The 16331-nt window shown below is 38.0% G+C and overlaps 1 protein-coding gene across 1 annotated transcript; it reads right to left on the bottom strand.

The window, feature by feature from the left end:
* Positions 1-1359: 1359 nt before the first annotated feature.
* On the bottom strand, positions 1360-16200 carry aldh3a2b (aldehyde dehydrogenase 3 family, member A2b). The gene is made up of 11 exons (XM_044223216.1): positions 15868-16200; positions 12512-12674; positions 11735-11966; positions 8816-8901; positions 7444-7652; positions 7170-7287; positions 6145-6286; positions 5788-5954; positions 5578-5677; positions 4463-4701; positions 1360-2318 (listed from the first exon to the last, which is right to left on the bottom strand). Exons 2-11 carry the CDS (start codon positions 12671-12673, stop codon positions 2304-2306), a joined length of 1470 nt encoding a protein of 489 aa, XP_044079151.1. The 5' UTR covers position 12674; positions 15868-16200; the 3' UTR covers positions 1360-2303.
* Between the last annotated feature and the right edge of the window lie 131 nt (positions 16201-16331).

Raw genomic sequence — 16331 nt, 5'->3', positions numbered from 1 at the left:
TGTGTGTGTGTGTGTAACACACACCTCGTTCAGGTGTCTGAACGAGGAAAGACAGACACCTGGTGACAAAATCCGAAACTGTGGTGTTATTTCTCCAAATATCTTTTTTATTGAGTAGTTATATTTCACATACATTTCACTTGTACATTCAGAACTCATTTTCATGGTTCTTACAATTGTGCATGTAGCGTTGGAGCCAGTTAGTTTCCTGTGTGTTGAACCTAAATGTAGGCAGCCTCTGCCTTCTTCATCTGACTGAAAGCTATGTCACAATCCCAGTTCAAACCAGGTTTTTGAATGTGTAGTGCATTCATAATGGAAAAGTGACTAAATTAAAGGGCAGCTTGCTTACAGGTGTTGGGGTGTACTACTGCATATGTGAAAAAAAGTTGTGTAAAGCATTTTGTGGCTCCAGAGGGAGCTGTGTTTTACAACTTTAAAAATGAAAGAAAATCTGAGGGTGTGGAGTTGGAAAGAAGTGAAGTTACCAGACCTCTGTAGGCCGCTCCTCATCTCTGCTTGAGGCTAGCGGCTCGAGGCTACATTAGCTGCTACTAGCATAACACATCTGAATCTCTGACCAAACGATCGGTGGTCGAGTTGCATTGTGGGTAATGTAGGCACCTGGTTTTGACAATGAAGAAGAATGTGTGGAATAAAAGAGACGATATCTCTGGTTCCACTACATCAATTTTGATCCTTTTTTTAATTGTCCATCGTGAGTCCGACAATGTTACAGGAGTGCAATGCTACTAGTAACTCCTGTTATTTTTATATACTATAAATCAACAAGTCAAAATATCTGCTTTTTGAATTTCTTCTGATTATCAGGCTAGAATTGTGCATGCTAGCTCACTGGAATGGCATGAGGCATCGTTAATGTTATTAGTTACATCTGTGTTTTTTATGCTATGTGTGTGGTGGTGAAAATACAATGGAATACAATGGAAATGGAGGAGCAACTCACATCTGGGAGAAATTAAAATTAATTGTGGACACTGAGATTATGGATAAATCATGTCTCTAAAAAAAAACATGTTGCTTTTTCTTTGTTACTTTTTTTAATTTAAAATTGGCAGTACTGTTCCCAAAGTTGCAGTCTTGCAAATAATTTCATGTTAGTATAAAACACAGAAGTACATTAATGTCTTGTACACTAACTGCCAAAATGATGAGGATCAATCATCTAATTATTTATATTTAATAGTCTCACTGTAAACTGCGGAATTGGGAATTTATTTTTAACCCGGGAGAGGCCACAATTAGCAGAAAATTAGGAAACCAACTCAGCATAGTAAATAATATATATTACTTTGTAATAATAAATAATGGAAAATAAACAATCAAATCACAAACTGATACATGTAGAAATATATTTATTTGAATATTAATTCAATATGGAAATACATGTATATTTATTTAACTATTAATTACAAATCCCTTAAAATTTTTAAAGTATGAAAAAAACTTTTTGCAACTATTGTTTAGAGATTAGAGTTTATAAGGTTGCTTAAATGTGTTTGTTTGAAAATAAAATAAAAACATCCTTCACATCCTGTTTTATTCTGACAGGCTGCAGTCAGCTAAAGGAGGACTGATCCAACCCATACCACTGTTTCCTGTACACATGTCTCAGAGACAGACTGACAGACATGTTGTCTTCACCTCTGCTGTCAGCGGGCAGGCACACACTGAAAAAACAACAAACCTACACTGGGCAGCAATTATCAAGTACCTTCAGGCTGAACGTCAAGTTAATGGCTGATCGGTCATTGAAATGTAAAGGACACAAAATTAACTGTAGGTAATTCCTACACAATAAAACAGTTTCATTATAACAAGAAATTGCAGGTTCGTTAAATTTTACCCAAAAAAAATCCGGCTCCTCAGTGAACATGACTGTTAGCAAATGCTACAAATCATCATACTGTTTGTTACTTCATTTAAAATCATTCACAGCATTATAATGAATATTACTGTAGAAAGTGTATTTAATCTAACGGGTTAAAAGGGAACGTTGTTAATGCTGAACACAAATTTAAGAGCCATACATGGGAATAAATAATCACCTTCATGAAAATAAGATGCTTTCTACGGTGAGCTACATGAAACTTCTGACACCGTTATTGAAATGTAAATAGATTAAGGCAACACCATAAACATTCCCTGTATTACAGCAGTGCAGATGCTGATTTACACAGATATTTATTGATGAAATGGTAAGAAATCCATGCTGCTCTTCTCTCTGGTCCTCAGGGTCAAGGATACGACAGACTTGTTGTCTGGGAAGCAGCGGGGTGTCTTCAATGGAGATAATTCTGAAAAACAAAATTATCCTTCAGTTAGTCAGTTAATCACTTTTCTTTAATCTCTCTCTTCCTCTGCATCCACACTGCTTGCAAAATGACTGACAAGTATTTCAAAGGTAAGCTGTGAAGTTTTTGTCCACTGGTGGTGCTGTAGAGCAGCGTATTGATACAAACAGGACATGAACCCACCCTGTCCTGTTTGTAACACAGGACAGGGCGGTAACACATATTGACAGTTGGTGGTGGAAACGTGCACAAAAATTACAAGGTTACTTTCAAAGTCTCAAAAAGCTTCCAAACATTTAAATCCGTTTTATAGATATATTATGAGGTAAGAAATGCATTCTGCCTTTAAGGATATGTGTGGTTTTGTTTAAATGCATGTATCCATTCAACACACTGACTTTCTGCAGTAATCGGCTGTCAGACGCCAGTCATCTTTGTTGTTTACCTTTAATAAACAACTGTTTCCTGGGTTTGCAATTCCCTAGGTTTTGTAATCAGTGTTTTACTGCTGTAGATGTTTATGTTTGTGGAAAATATTTTCCTTGATATAGACATATATAGACAATCAAGTTCAAAAATGATTCAGGTTGTGTTGCTAAGTGAAAGCGCCGGCCTGCCTGTATTGCACCAAGTATGGAGAAGCTCTGTATTTGTGTATGCACTGTGGAGCCCACAGAGCAGAGTGACCTTCCCCTTCCCTGTGTTCCTGGGTACATGAATTAACTCACTCTTTGAGCGCAAGTAATATGTTTCCTGATTAATGCATATAGTGTTGTAACAAAGCCTTTATTTTTATTTAGTTTAGAATATACTGTAGCTTATAAAAAGTGATTGACGTACATGAGAGTTGTGAGAATAAAATGTGCATGCTCTCTGTACACATGTAATACCAACAGCTGTGGGCTTTGATGTGTTTTGCCGAAGGTCGGAGGGCGCTCGTTTGTTGAGAGTTATGATATGCTTCATTTTAATCAAAGATTCCGTTGTGCAGAGTCTGGGAAGTTTTGTGATAAACTCTTCCTGTCTTATTAAGAGACAGAAAAGACGCTTTTCCCAGGAGTCATATCTCTCTGCCCGGATCCTCCTGTTTTAGTTTATCCTTATCCTTATCTTTACCCAATGTATTCAAGGACAGTCGAGTTAATTATGTTTTCGTGTCTTTAATCAGAAGTTTCCTTGTGTAATGGCATCCTCACGCTGGTAAAAGCGTAATGGCACAATAATTCATAACCAATCAGAGACTGTTAATGATTTCCATGTTTTGATTATGGACCAATAGGGAACATCCCAACAACCAGCCAGGAGGTGCATGTTTTGAAAATATAAGTGAATGCACAACTGAGCCTGTTCAGTTGCTTCATGAACCAACTCGGTTTTACGTGTACCTTGTTTTGATATTACAGTAAAATCTATATTGCATTGGACTCTATTAGACTCAAGTGTTTTATTGAAGAAGAATGAAACTGTGTGCATGAGGACCTGAAGACATCTGGCCCAGCTGAAGGTTTTTCTCCCATACTGTTGGGTAGTTTAATCTACAGCAGTGCATCATAATCTATAAGATCATCATATGTTTGTTGAGTCGCTGTCCTGTGAGAACCACGTATCTCTAAAAAGTCATTTTCATGAGCTCAGAAAAACAGCCGTTTTCAGCTTTGTGATGGTGCATTTTACAGGGGTTTAAGTAGTTTATTTAGTTTAAGAAGAAGGATAATTTTCTCAACCCATAAAGGAACACTTCATCCTTCAGTTTATCAGAAACATTCAAATTCAAAATCACCAAATTTGGACATACATGGTTTTCACTGGACAGGAAGGGTATGGAAAATTGTAATCAGAAAAGTAACTAAAGCTGTCAGACAAATGTAGTGTTTGCCTTTGAGATGTAGCGGAGTAGAAGTATAAAGTTGCACAAAATAAAAACAATTCTCAAGTATGAAATTAAACAAGGAGCACTTGGCATCTGCGAAATGGACAAGTAGTCGATTACAGGCATTTTAAGCTTCCCAGTTCTTCATAACTTCAAAAGCTATCAGTGTGGTCTGTGTTTTTTCTTCCAGCTTTGCTTCCCCATGACACACAATGCAAACATGTTTTTGTCTGTTTGGCACTTTGTAGTGGTCTTCCTCTCTTCCTCTGTAACTCACCTGTATCACCACAGCAACCACCACAGCCAGGACGGCTAAGAGCGCCATCTGCCCAATCCAGCCCACGTCTACGGTCTTCATGATGAAGAAGCGTGCCCAGCCCAGTTTCTTGGCCGTGTGAGGCGGGTACCTCATGCTGTTCACTCCCTCCATATTCAGCTTTTTGATGAGACAACCACGCAGGTGGCTCAGCTGGTCAAAGGTAAACTTGCCGTGGTAGCAACCCATACCACTGTTTCCTGTACGTGAAAACAGAGGGAGATGGTTTGACTGTGTGAACACATATTGGCTTCTAGTTTGATGGCTTTGAATCAAAGCAATCAGCCAATAATGCTGAGCACAATGTCACTCAGGTGATAAAACATTTGAGAGCAGAGACTGTTCTGAAAAATGTGTTGAGTGTAAGCTGCCAAAAGGTACTGCTTCATGAGCTGGCATGAGCTAGGAAATCAACCCTAAAAACAAACAAGAACTTAAGTAAATTAATGATCAAATTTGGTTTCTGGTATTATAGAGGTTACTCGAGTTCATTCTGCAGTAACTCTAAAATCTCTTTTCTTGAACCCAACAACGAAGAGATTTCAGAACAGTTGGATTAGCACATGATGGTAATTTAACACTGACAAATAACAAAACTATAAAATAAATGTTCACTGTGATGGATTAATTATCTCCAGCAAGTTCAAGCAAACTAAAGCGAATGAAAACTAGTGGATGTCTGAAAGGTGTGAAATCAGTCTAAAAAGTCAGGTATGCTTTGGAAAATGTTTTTTCAGTGAGGCACTGTATACATGTATTTGTTGGGCTTTAAAACAATAAATCAAATTGTCTTGTCTTTTCAAGCATAGTGTGTATGTGCACAGGGAACCTTTGAACCTTTATTTAAAGGTGGGGTATGCGATTCTAATCCAATACACGTCTTTTTGTCAAATTCAGCTAATATCTCATCACGGTCCGCTAGCTGTCCGTTCAGTGTATGCACTGAAAAAAAAATCTGGTGTTTGTACACAGCCGTGGCTCTGTAAATGGGAAATAAACTAAGTGAGTGAATAAGAAAAAGAGAGAGTACGTGAACTCTTGTTTGTAGTACGATTTCGGCCCCTGTGAGTACTCACCCACTCCTCCGAAAGGCAGAGAGCTGACAGAATAGTGCACAAGACAGTCGTTGGCCACCAGTCCTCCACTGGAGGTCTCTTCTGTCATTTTCGTGATCACCTTTAGAGCGAAGAGTTATGTTATGCCTGTGAGTCTGAATCTACATACTGTACATGTAGAGGTCTGCATCTGTTAAATACTCTGCTGTGTAGTTAACAGTAGTTAGTTACCTTGTTATCTGATGTGAAGATGTAGAGGGCCAGAGGTTTCTCTCCCTTATTGATAAACTTGATGGCTTCGTCCAGGCTGCTGACCAGCAAGATGGGAAGCAGAGGTCCAAATATCTCCTCCTGCATCACCTTCGCCTCTGGCTTCACGTCCCGCAGAACTGTGGGGGCTAAACACAACACAGAAACACTATTTATCACATGCATGTTTTTATAGTTTGTTCTGCATTACTAAACATATGTCAGTGTGAGTAATTGCCTGAATGAAAAGCATAAAAAAAGCTCCCACTAAACTCTACTCAGGTAGATAAGTCCTGATTGATTTTCATGTGAAGAGCTGGTGGTTGTCAGAAGGATTACCTATGTAGCAGTCTGACTCGTCATTGTCTCCTCCTACAGCGATGGTGCTGTCTTCCAACAAGGTCATTATCCTCTTGAAGTGGCGCTGGTTGATGATGCGTCCATAGTCAGGGCAGGTCTTTGGGTTGTCTGTGTAGAACTCCTGCCAGAGGAAACAATCTCATAACTACACAAACGTTCTTGTAAAATCTGGACATAGAATTACTGTTGGAGGTGTACTTTTCTTCTTTTAATGTGGGATTGTTCTTTTGTTTCTCCATTTTGGAAACAAGTAGCCAAAAGTATTGGAAAGCGGTTGCATAAACTATTGCCAGATTCTCCCCAGTTGTGCTTATTAGAAAACAGGTCTCTCCTACCCCCAGGTATATCCAAACAAAAATGTGTATTTGCACTGGCAGGCTTTATTGGTGCTTCAAGGATTGTTCTCCGCCATTGGAAGAGTCAGACAAAGCCTGTTTTTGATGAATGGTTATAATTAATGACTGACATTGCCTCTTTTGAATCTTTAATCGCAAGGACTAATATTTACCAAGGGAAGTTTTATGAAGTCTTGTCTCATTTTTATGTATTTATGTAGTATTTTATTTATATTTTGTGCTCTCTTTTTGTCTATTGTCTTTTTTTCTTTCATTATTTTAATAGTGTGGCTTGTTTTACATCAGTTAACTACTATATGTGACCAGATTTGTTTTGTGTTGTTCATTGGTTTACTGTAATATGTTGCATTATTGTGTTTATATGTTGGAAAACTTAACAACAAAAAAAGCTTAAATTACAAAAAATCCGGGCAAAGAATACGAAAGAAAAAGCCCCCTAAATCAGGGTTTTTAAAATTTTGTTTAGTTTAGTTTTCCTCCGCAATAACATGAAGATCTCAGGACTTTCTGACATTACAGGTTACTGCTATTAGTCATTTTGGGTCCTTTGATAATGAATCTTTTGGTCAGAATCACCTGTTTTTGAAGTTTACAATGGAAAAGAAAGATCATTACTTTTCCCTTAGTGTGTTTTCAGGTCTTCAGTACCTTAATGGACTTCTTGACCTCTTCAATGACCCGGTCCTGGATGCTGGGGTCACAAAGGATGTAGTCTGGGGCGATGCAGGTCTGACCACAGTTAGTGTACTTTCCCCAGGCGACACGCCTACACAGTAGTGAAAGAGTTAACAGAAGGGTCTCAGGAAGGAACAGCTACAGTACAAGAGAGACAGGATGGATTGTGTGTTAAAGAAATAAATAGCTATAAAAAGAATGGAGAAAATAACCATTAAGTCAAACCATATTCAGTCACTGTTCTGACCTGCAGGCTATGCTTATGTCACAGTTTTTGTCAATGTAGCAGGGGCTCTTGCCACCCAGCTCCAGGGTGACAGGTGTCAGGTGTTTGGCAGCAGCCTCCATGATCAGTTTGCCCACCACGCTGTTGCCGGTGTAGAAGATGTGATCGAACCTCTGGCGCAGCAGCTCCTGGGTCTCTGACACTCCTCCGGTTACTACAGGGTAAAGCTCCTGACACGCAGGGTAGAAAAACACATTCAATTAATCACAAAGCAGCGTGTAGTTACTGAAACAACGTGTGGGCAGTTTTGTGACACGCATTTTATTAAAATTTCTTTTTTGGCTTTGTAGATCATCTGCAGACAAAATTGAGATTAAAATAAAACTGGTTGCTGTTTATTGGCACATTAAAAGAGCCAAGCAAACACTTTACCTGTTATGAGCCTTTCTATGCACGGTGGCCCATGTAAAGTTTATATACAGTAAAGGTGAACAGTGTTTGCCTGATATACTGTGTCAGTGCACATGTAGCCAGCAGAAAAAAAGCTATTGTAACGTGGACTAAACAGCCCAAAATATGTGTTATTGTTCAGAGAGGAAATAATCCTGTTTGAAATGTCAATTATGTTAATCTTTCTGGAACTTAAGCCTGTCGTTAGTATCCTCATTTGGTGAGCAAGGAGGGTTAAAATATTCTACCCTGCAAAGAATACAACTTAATTGTCTGTTTTAATGAACTGACATTTTAGTTATTCACCTTGTTATTCCACATAATTAAATAAAGCAGCAGCTAAATCAATTCATGAGGGAGAAGAAAAAATATACAGCTAAACTCCTGCTAAAGGTAGCTAGCTTAGCAGGTCTCAGCTGCCATCTCATTTTTCCAAATTGTGGAAAAGCTACGTTGAAATTACATACTTAAATGTATAAATTGTAAATGAATGTATTATATTGATTTCAATATAAATATTAATAGTACTCCGACACATAGAAACGTGATTCCTATAAGCTACGGACTGTAAATAATAATCAAACTAAAGTTAAAATGGATAAGAAAGCTGAGAGAACACATTTTGTTGGTAGATACTGCAGTTTCTCTGAGCATTCAGTTAAGATTATCCATCAGCGTTTTTAGGTATTGTGTGGGTTCTATGGCAAGGATTTCTTTGATTAAAATAATCAGCCTAAAACGACATAAAGCATTACAACATTTTAATCAGTTTTAAAGTTTGCTACCCAGCCTGAAAACTTTAAACCCTTTTCTCTCACCTTACTGCACTCTGCCTTTGTAGGGCAATAACATTCTTACATTTCATGAACAATAACAGTGTCGTGTTTCCCTTCCATGAGTCCTCGGATACGTACTATGTGGATGTCATGAGACCCATCCTTACTTTGTCGATGTAAAGTGGCAGCAGATCCTCCATGACCTTTGCAGTGTGAACACACACCTCAGAGGGCTTGACCACAGCAGCATTGCCTGGACAGGTAAATGTCAAAAGCAGCAGATATTACAAGATAGCAAGACATCGTCCACAAAGTACAAAAGAGAATTGTATACTTTTACATACTAATTATGTAACAAATACGTTTCAAAGCCTTCATTTTCTTTGATGCTGTTTGTCCAGTTTGCTTTACCAAGTGAGTCAGCACAAATTTAACATGAAATGTGTTTGTTTATGGCAGTATTGTGGTCTCATAGGGAGTAATGGGCATTCTGTCAATTCACCATTTGTAATGTATAAATAATAGTCTGTAAAAAAATAATAATTAACAGAAAAGCTTAGTCTTTTATGATACTTTAGTAGTGTTGCTAATGACAAAGATGGGGGAAAACATTAAAGGTAGACTAACCAGAGTGTCTGGACAAGTCTTGAATACAGTCAAATGTATAGCTTTAGGCTCCATCCTAAAGTTCACTTTTTCATGCATTAGCTGTTCTGGTGCAAAATTGCACGCCTATCATGCAGACTGTTTTCCAGTGGGGTCAATAGTTGCTTCCATTTTCTTTTTTTTGTGATGAAATGTGTCTTACTTTCCATTTAGGATAGCTGGCGTTACAAATTCTCAAAAGTAAGCTGATGAAACTTGAAGACATTTTGAATAAAATAATAATCACATTCTCCCACCTAATATACGACCACCTGTTATCACGTGAACAAACTTATGTACTTATGTCATGTGATGACACCTGTGTACGTTCTTTTTGCTGGAGAAAGCTTTTAAATTAAGTTGAAAGCTAGTAAGTGAACCTTGAGTTTAGAATATTTGGTAACACTGAAAAGTAAAACTCTAAACTAAAAGTATAATTTATTTCTCCTTTTCTCTAAAATTCCCAATTGTTACTCCCTTGTTCCCCATAGTCTTGTTTTCTTCCACTGTACCTTCATTTAAACCTGCAAAAACGTTGGCCACTTGGTGGCAGTGGAAACTAGTTGTGAACACAATGACATATCATAACCTTTTAAGTTGATATAGTGAACTTGTTAGCAAACAGTTTCTTATTTACACATCCAACAGTTATGGAGAAACATTCATCTGGAGCCATGTCAAATGGTCACCTAATGAGTCCAATATTAACTCTCTTTTAGCTCAGTTTTTGGTCTCCACCACCAACTACTGAGGGAAATATCTGGCTCTTTAGCTGCTAAATTCTCCACTGTGTTCACCAGCTAGTCGCTAACTGTGTCTGTCTGCCATTTGGTGCTGAGCAGGTACATGTAGTGTATATGTCAGGGTTGTTTTTGAATGGGAGCATATGTATTACCTACTTCTTACATAAGACTACTGATTTTTGCAAATGAATTGTTAATTCATACCACCTGACAACATTTCCATACTTTGCCATTTCACACAGTCTGACAGGACAGTGCTTATTTATACAGCAAGTGCCTATATTTAAAATGTTTAAATGTGTTAAATCTGAATCTTGATTATCTGTATCATGTATCGCCCGATAAATCAAGAGAAAAGACCTGCAAGGCTGATATGACTGTTGGTTTTAAATCTGATAATGTTGGAGCAAAGGATAAAGTCCTTGCTGTGTAAACACTTACTGGGCTTGGGCTGCAGCCTGGCAGGACTCATTGAAGTCCTCCAGCCATCAGTGTTTGAGTCTAAACAGGTCTTATCCAAATGAAATACAAATGAGCTGTCTAGCTGCAGCAGCTCTCGTAGCACTAATATGTAAAGCTATCACAGGGGGCAAGTAACAAACAATAAGATATTTAAGATATTGCCACATGTGTTCCCCTGTCAGATTCCTGAGTTTGAATCCTGCTAAGGGCATGTTAACCAAATTCAGGAAAGTTTTACAGATGGTAATGCTGAACAAGTCTGTAACAAACAAAAGATTCAATCAAATAAAGAATCAGACAAAAGACCATTAAAAATACTGTAGTGTCATGCTGAATAGTCACAAACAAACACTTCACACAGAGGTTTGCATCACAAAGTGATCAGAGCCAAGGCAAAACACTTGATTTAGAGCCTCTATACAAGGGCAGGGCGGCCATTTAAGGGTAGCTTTTGATACAGGAATGAATTATTCATGAGTTCACTCATTATCTTGGAGCTTGGAAATTTGTCCTATGAACCATCGCTGATGATAGAGACAAATGCACATAGTTGAGACATGTATGTTCACACGTGCAAACACACCAACATGCACGCATAAGGGAACAAAAAATACATGATCACCTGCATGTGACAATTAAATACACATTAGAAGACACTCATTTATTCGGAATCTATTGCTAATCTTTTAACTCTGTCATGACTGCAGTACAGAGTCCACAGAGTGGCCTTTGACCCATTATAACAAGCTGACAGAGCATAAAGAATGTTTGGTCATACCAGAATAAAAAGGGAAGCGGAGTGGTTATGATCACAAGACAAGGAAACTGAACAGGACTGAAAAATAAACGAATTAGAGAAAATTGAATATACAGACTGAAAATGAGACAGAGTTGTAGTGGTTTCTGCATGTTTGTTAGTTGATCAACAGACAGCTTTGAGGTGCCTCTAAGCACATGCATAATATCATGCACAACAAACTCTTATATCTAAATTGTGACCTTCTCATGCTATTTTGTCTAATTTTGAAATTGCTTGTGTGGACAAAGGACACAAATCTTGCATCAGTGTTTCAAAGTTCAACCAGTGGCGTCTACAGATATTGTGCAGACAGATCCCTTCTCAAAGTTCATCACAGGGGGAAATGATGATGAAATCAGATAGAAATGTAAACGCTGACCTTGTTACATCACACACACAGACACACACACACACACACACACAGCATGCTACAGTACCAGCAGCGATAGCTCCAATGAGCGGCTGGATGGTGACAGCCCAGGGGTAGTTCCAGGCCCCGATGATAAGCACCACTCCCAGTGGCTCCGGCTTGATGTAGACGGTGTCGCCGAGGGTAATCAGGTTCTTCTCCACGGATCGAGGGGCCGCCCACTCCTTCAGCTTCCTGATGGCCAGGCTGATCTCCCCCTCCAGACCCAGAGTCTCGTACAGCTGGGTCCCCACCTCGCTCTGGGGATGAAGACAATGACATTGGACTTGCTCACAGCTGATATTGTATTTCTTTTTCTCTTTTTTTCACTGTATGTTTTCTTGCAAACCCAAGAAAGTTTTAAAATTAACCATGACAACTGTAGCTTTCTGAAAAGATTTTTATCAATTGTTTGTTCGTATGATTCAGTTTTCTAGTTCTTTGGTGCTAATTTTCTAACCTATCTTAACATTAGACACTGAATGCCAGTCTCTGTCTTGATAAAAGTTGGTGAACTGTGTCAACACCAGTGATAACAGTGGAAATAAGTCCAGGACTTACTGTTCTAACCTTGGGTTGTGTAGATTAAACCATGAAAACCTGTGATAGACACTTGATAAGACTAGCTACTAGCCTGTAGCTAATTTGCACAAAGAAATCCAAAAGTCTGAACCAAAAGAAATGCCTCTGATTAGTTTTATTCTCAGTCTTTGTTTTGTCGGAGAACCAACCCGGACTCTCAAGCTTGTAGCAGACCAGGTATCGATTAAATTAGGACCGTGAGGAAGAGCCATTCACTACTCACCTTATTGAGGTCTTTCTTGATGGCATCTGAAATCTCTTTCTGTCTCTCAGTGAATAACCGCTGCAGGTTCTTCAACTGGCGGATCCGGTGCTCAAAACATTTGGACCTGCCTGTTTCAAAGGCTTTCCTGGCACGAGCCACCGCCTGCTGCTCCCGGGACATCCTGGGGAGAAAACAAAATCAAATGTTCAACAGCAGGAGCTGCCACTTTGATTTAAAAACTACGACTGTGGAGTATTTTCTCATCCATGCAAATCAATTGCTGCCAATTGCCAACTGAACTGGAGCTGAAACGATTACTTGATTAATCGATCAACAGAAAAATAATCGGAAACTATTTTGATAATCAATTAATCTGTTTTATATAATTGTAAACTGAATATCTTTGGGTTTTGGACAGTTGATTAACAAAACATGAAATTTTAAGAGTTCACCTTGTGCTGTAGGATATTGCAATGGGCATTTTTTGCACTTTTTTTATAAACTAACACAAAAAATTATTGCAAAATTAATCAGTAATGAAAATTATAAACTGAACCTCTTCACAGATCACGTCTATCCCATCCATCATATCAAATCTTTGTTTGCATATAGTGCCCTCTCTGTTGTGGTTAAAGATGGTGACATTTACAACAAAATAGCCAAATGGCATTAAAAGAAAAAATGAAAAAGCCTGTGTGTTTGTGTGTGTTGGGAATTATGATGAAGAATAATATAATGCGGTTAAAGGTTGTTTCAGATTATAGTTACAACATACAGATTATACAGTATAATATAATATATAGCCTATAGTGCAGTATAACCAAGGAGCGTTCTGCCTTCTGATGCAAAAGTACAGTGGCGGAAAGTAGCAACATACATTTACTCAAACACTGTGATTAACTACAATTTTGAGGTACTTGTACTTTACTTTGAAAATTGCAACATTTCACTTTTTACTCCACTATATTTATTACACCGCTATAGTTACTTACTGATTAAGATTTTTACACAGAAAATCTATAATCAGTTATAAAATATTAATTATTACATATTAAAGTATTGTACAGTATGTAGTAGTAGTTAAAATTAGGTCCAGAATTTAAATAATGCTCACAAAATGCATTAGGACTGCAACTGACGATTATTTTCATTATTAATTATTTTCTTGATTATTCGATTATTTAATTATTATTTATGATTAATGTTCGTTTGGTCAATAAAATATCAGAACGTTTTGAAAAATGCCCATCACAGTTTCCACAAGCACAAGGTGACATTTTCAAATGTTTTGTTTTGTCGGCCCAAGTATTCAGTTTACTATCATAAAAGACAAAGAAACCAGAGAACCAGACAATTTTGGCATTTTTTCTTTTAAATGACTCAAAACTATTTATCGATTGTCAAAATAGTGGCATATTAATTTTCTGTTGATCCACTAATTGTATCAGCAGAAATAATAATTCAGTTATACAATAATGTAACATTGACACTGCCCATTAATACTTTTACTTTTGATACTTGAAGTACATTTTGCACGATACATTTGTACTTTACTTAAGTAAAATGCAGTAGGATTCAGGACTTTTACTTGAAGTGGAGTATTTTTCAGTGGTGGAATGTAACTACGTACATTTACTCAAGTAGTGTACTTAAGACTAAATTTGAGGTCTCAGTTTAAATCGTTTCTTTTAATGCCACTTTATACAAATATTGTACTTTTTACTAATTTGACAGCTTTAGTTGATAGTTACTTTACAAATTGGGATTTTTCATACAAAACACATGAAGAGATTATAAAATGTGATGTTCTGTTATAAATTAAACTACCCAACAGTATAAACAAGTACAGCTGAAACGATTAGTCGAATAACCAATTAGCAGATTGATGAAAGTTAACTGGGAACTATTTTGATAATCGTTTAAAGGAGCAGTGAGAAGGATTTAGTGGCATCTAGCGGTGAAATTGCAGTTTGACCATGAACGGCCCTCTCTAGAGCCAGTGTTTGGTTTGTCCGTTCTGGGCTACTGTAGAAACATGGCGGTGCAACATGGCGACCTCCGTGGAAGGGGCCCACTCCCTATGTAAATAAAATAGTCTTATTCTAAGGTAATGAAAACACAACGATTCTTATTTTCAGGTGATTATACACTAATGAAAACATACTTATGAATATTATATATATATATATATATATATATATATATATATATATATATATATATATATATATATATATATATAAATGTTACACACTGGTCCTTTAAGTCACTTTTCATGCAAAAACATTTCATGGTTCCAGCATCACAAATGTGAGGATTTAGCTGCTATTGGTCATTATTGGTCTGACAAAAGAAAGCATTGTGAAGGTGTCACTTTGGGCTCTGAGTAATTATTTCTCATTGTTTTCTGAAGTTTTACAAACCAAACAATCAATCACCTAATGGAGAAAATAATGAGAAGATTGATCCATAATGAAAACAATCATTAGTTGCAGTCCTATACAAAATAGTTAACTACACCTCAACCAGCTACCACAGTAAAGTCCTGCTTTTACATTAATACATGAGTAATTATAATCTAATGATAGTCCTATAACAGTATATTAGTCACAGGGTTCATTTCTCTTTTACTTTTACTACTTGAAGTACATTTTCCTGATTATACTTAACATACTTTTACTCCAGTAGGCCTAACGTGTTCAATGCAGCACTTGTTACAGACAATTTTTTACACTGTCGTAGTAGTAAAAGATCTGGATGCTTCCTCTAGCACTGGTATTTTTACATTGTGGTTCTGATTCCACTAGGCTACTGCAGTAAAGTATATTAGTTTAATAAAAGCGTTAAATCACCGGACGCAGTGTTTGCAGCGAACCAGTTCATCCAGTAGCCTCTCTTTGTTGATCTCCGGTGGTGCGGTTTAAATGTGCCCTATGGCCGCCTGCTGTGTGCGCTGCGCTTTGTTTATGGAAAACGGTGAATGTGTTGTAATAGGAAACCCTGCATGAGAATCACACCTGCTGGGTCACAGTTGAAGGAGCCGTAGTGAGACGCCGCCGTTACACCGTTACAGTTTACACGCAGATACAACAAACCGGACGACGTCCGGTAGATCGCAACGTACGGAAAAGCTTAGCGGACACTTTGTAAATGAACCTTAACTACTCTACGGCGGACTCTTCGACAATATCGTCCTAATATATATCACACTGGTTGATTGTTATTCTTATAACCTGCAGGGCTATTTTTCTTGACAAATTCATCAGTTCGCTTTTCGACCTTTCCACAGCTCCGTTGGTCGCGGTCTGCCAGCCGTTACACCAACGGTCATAAACGGCAGAGAGAAAACATTGTTGGTTTTGTTTTATTCCTACCTGATTAATTCTCAGTTAATGTCTTGAGATCCCCCTCGGTCTTGATGGTGAGACGAAACGTTGGAGCAGCTGAGTAAAGCTAGCGGCAGTGAAGCACAGCTCTCCCTCCGCGTTAGGGCACACCTCCGCAGGGGCAGGACCAAACTGCTGCCAGCCGATTAGCTTCTAGCCACTGCTAGCATCATGGCTATATGGATGCTAGCTGCCTGACAGTTGGTCCGCCACTGACAAATACTGAAATATCTCAACATCTACCAAATGAATTGGCCCCCAAAGGATCAAACATACCAATTAGCTTATTCCTGATTTTTCCTCTAGCGCCACCATGAGGTTGACATGTTTGCCTTTAAGCTTGTTAAATGTCTTGACAACTATTAGGTGGAGCTATCCACATAAGAATGAGTAGAATAGGAGTGGCGTGCTGTGATCATCCTCCAGCAGGGAATTTTATACAATATGACTTT

This window comes from Siniperca chuatsi, linkage group LG14 (assembly GCF_020085105.1).
Source record: "Siniperca chuatsi isolate FFG_IHB_CAS linkage group LG14, ASM2008510v1, whole genome shotgun sequence".
In the NCBI taxonomy this organism is placed as follows: Eukaryota; Metazoa; Chordata; class Actinopteri; order Centrarchiformes; family Sinipercidae; genus Siniperca; species Siniperca chuatsi.
The sequence above is the reverse complement of the archived record's forward strand: the minus strand, read 5'-3'. Positions and strand labels throughout refer to the sequence as shown.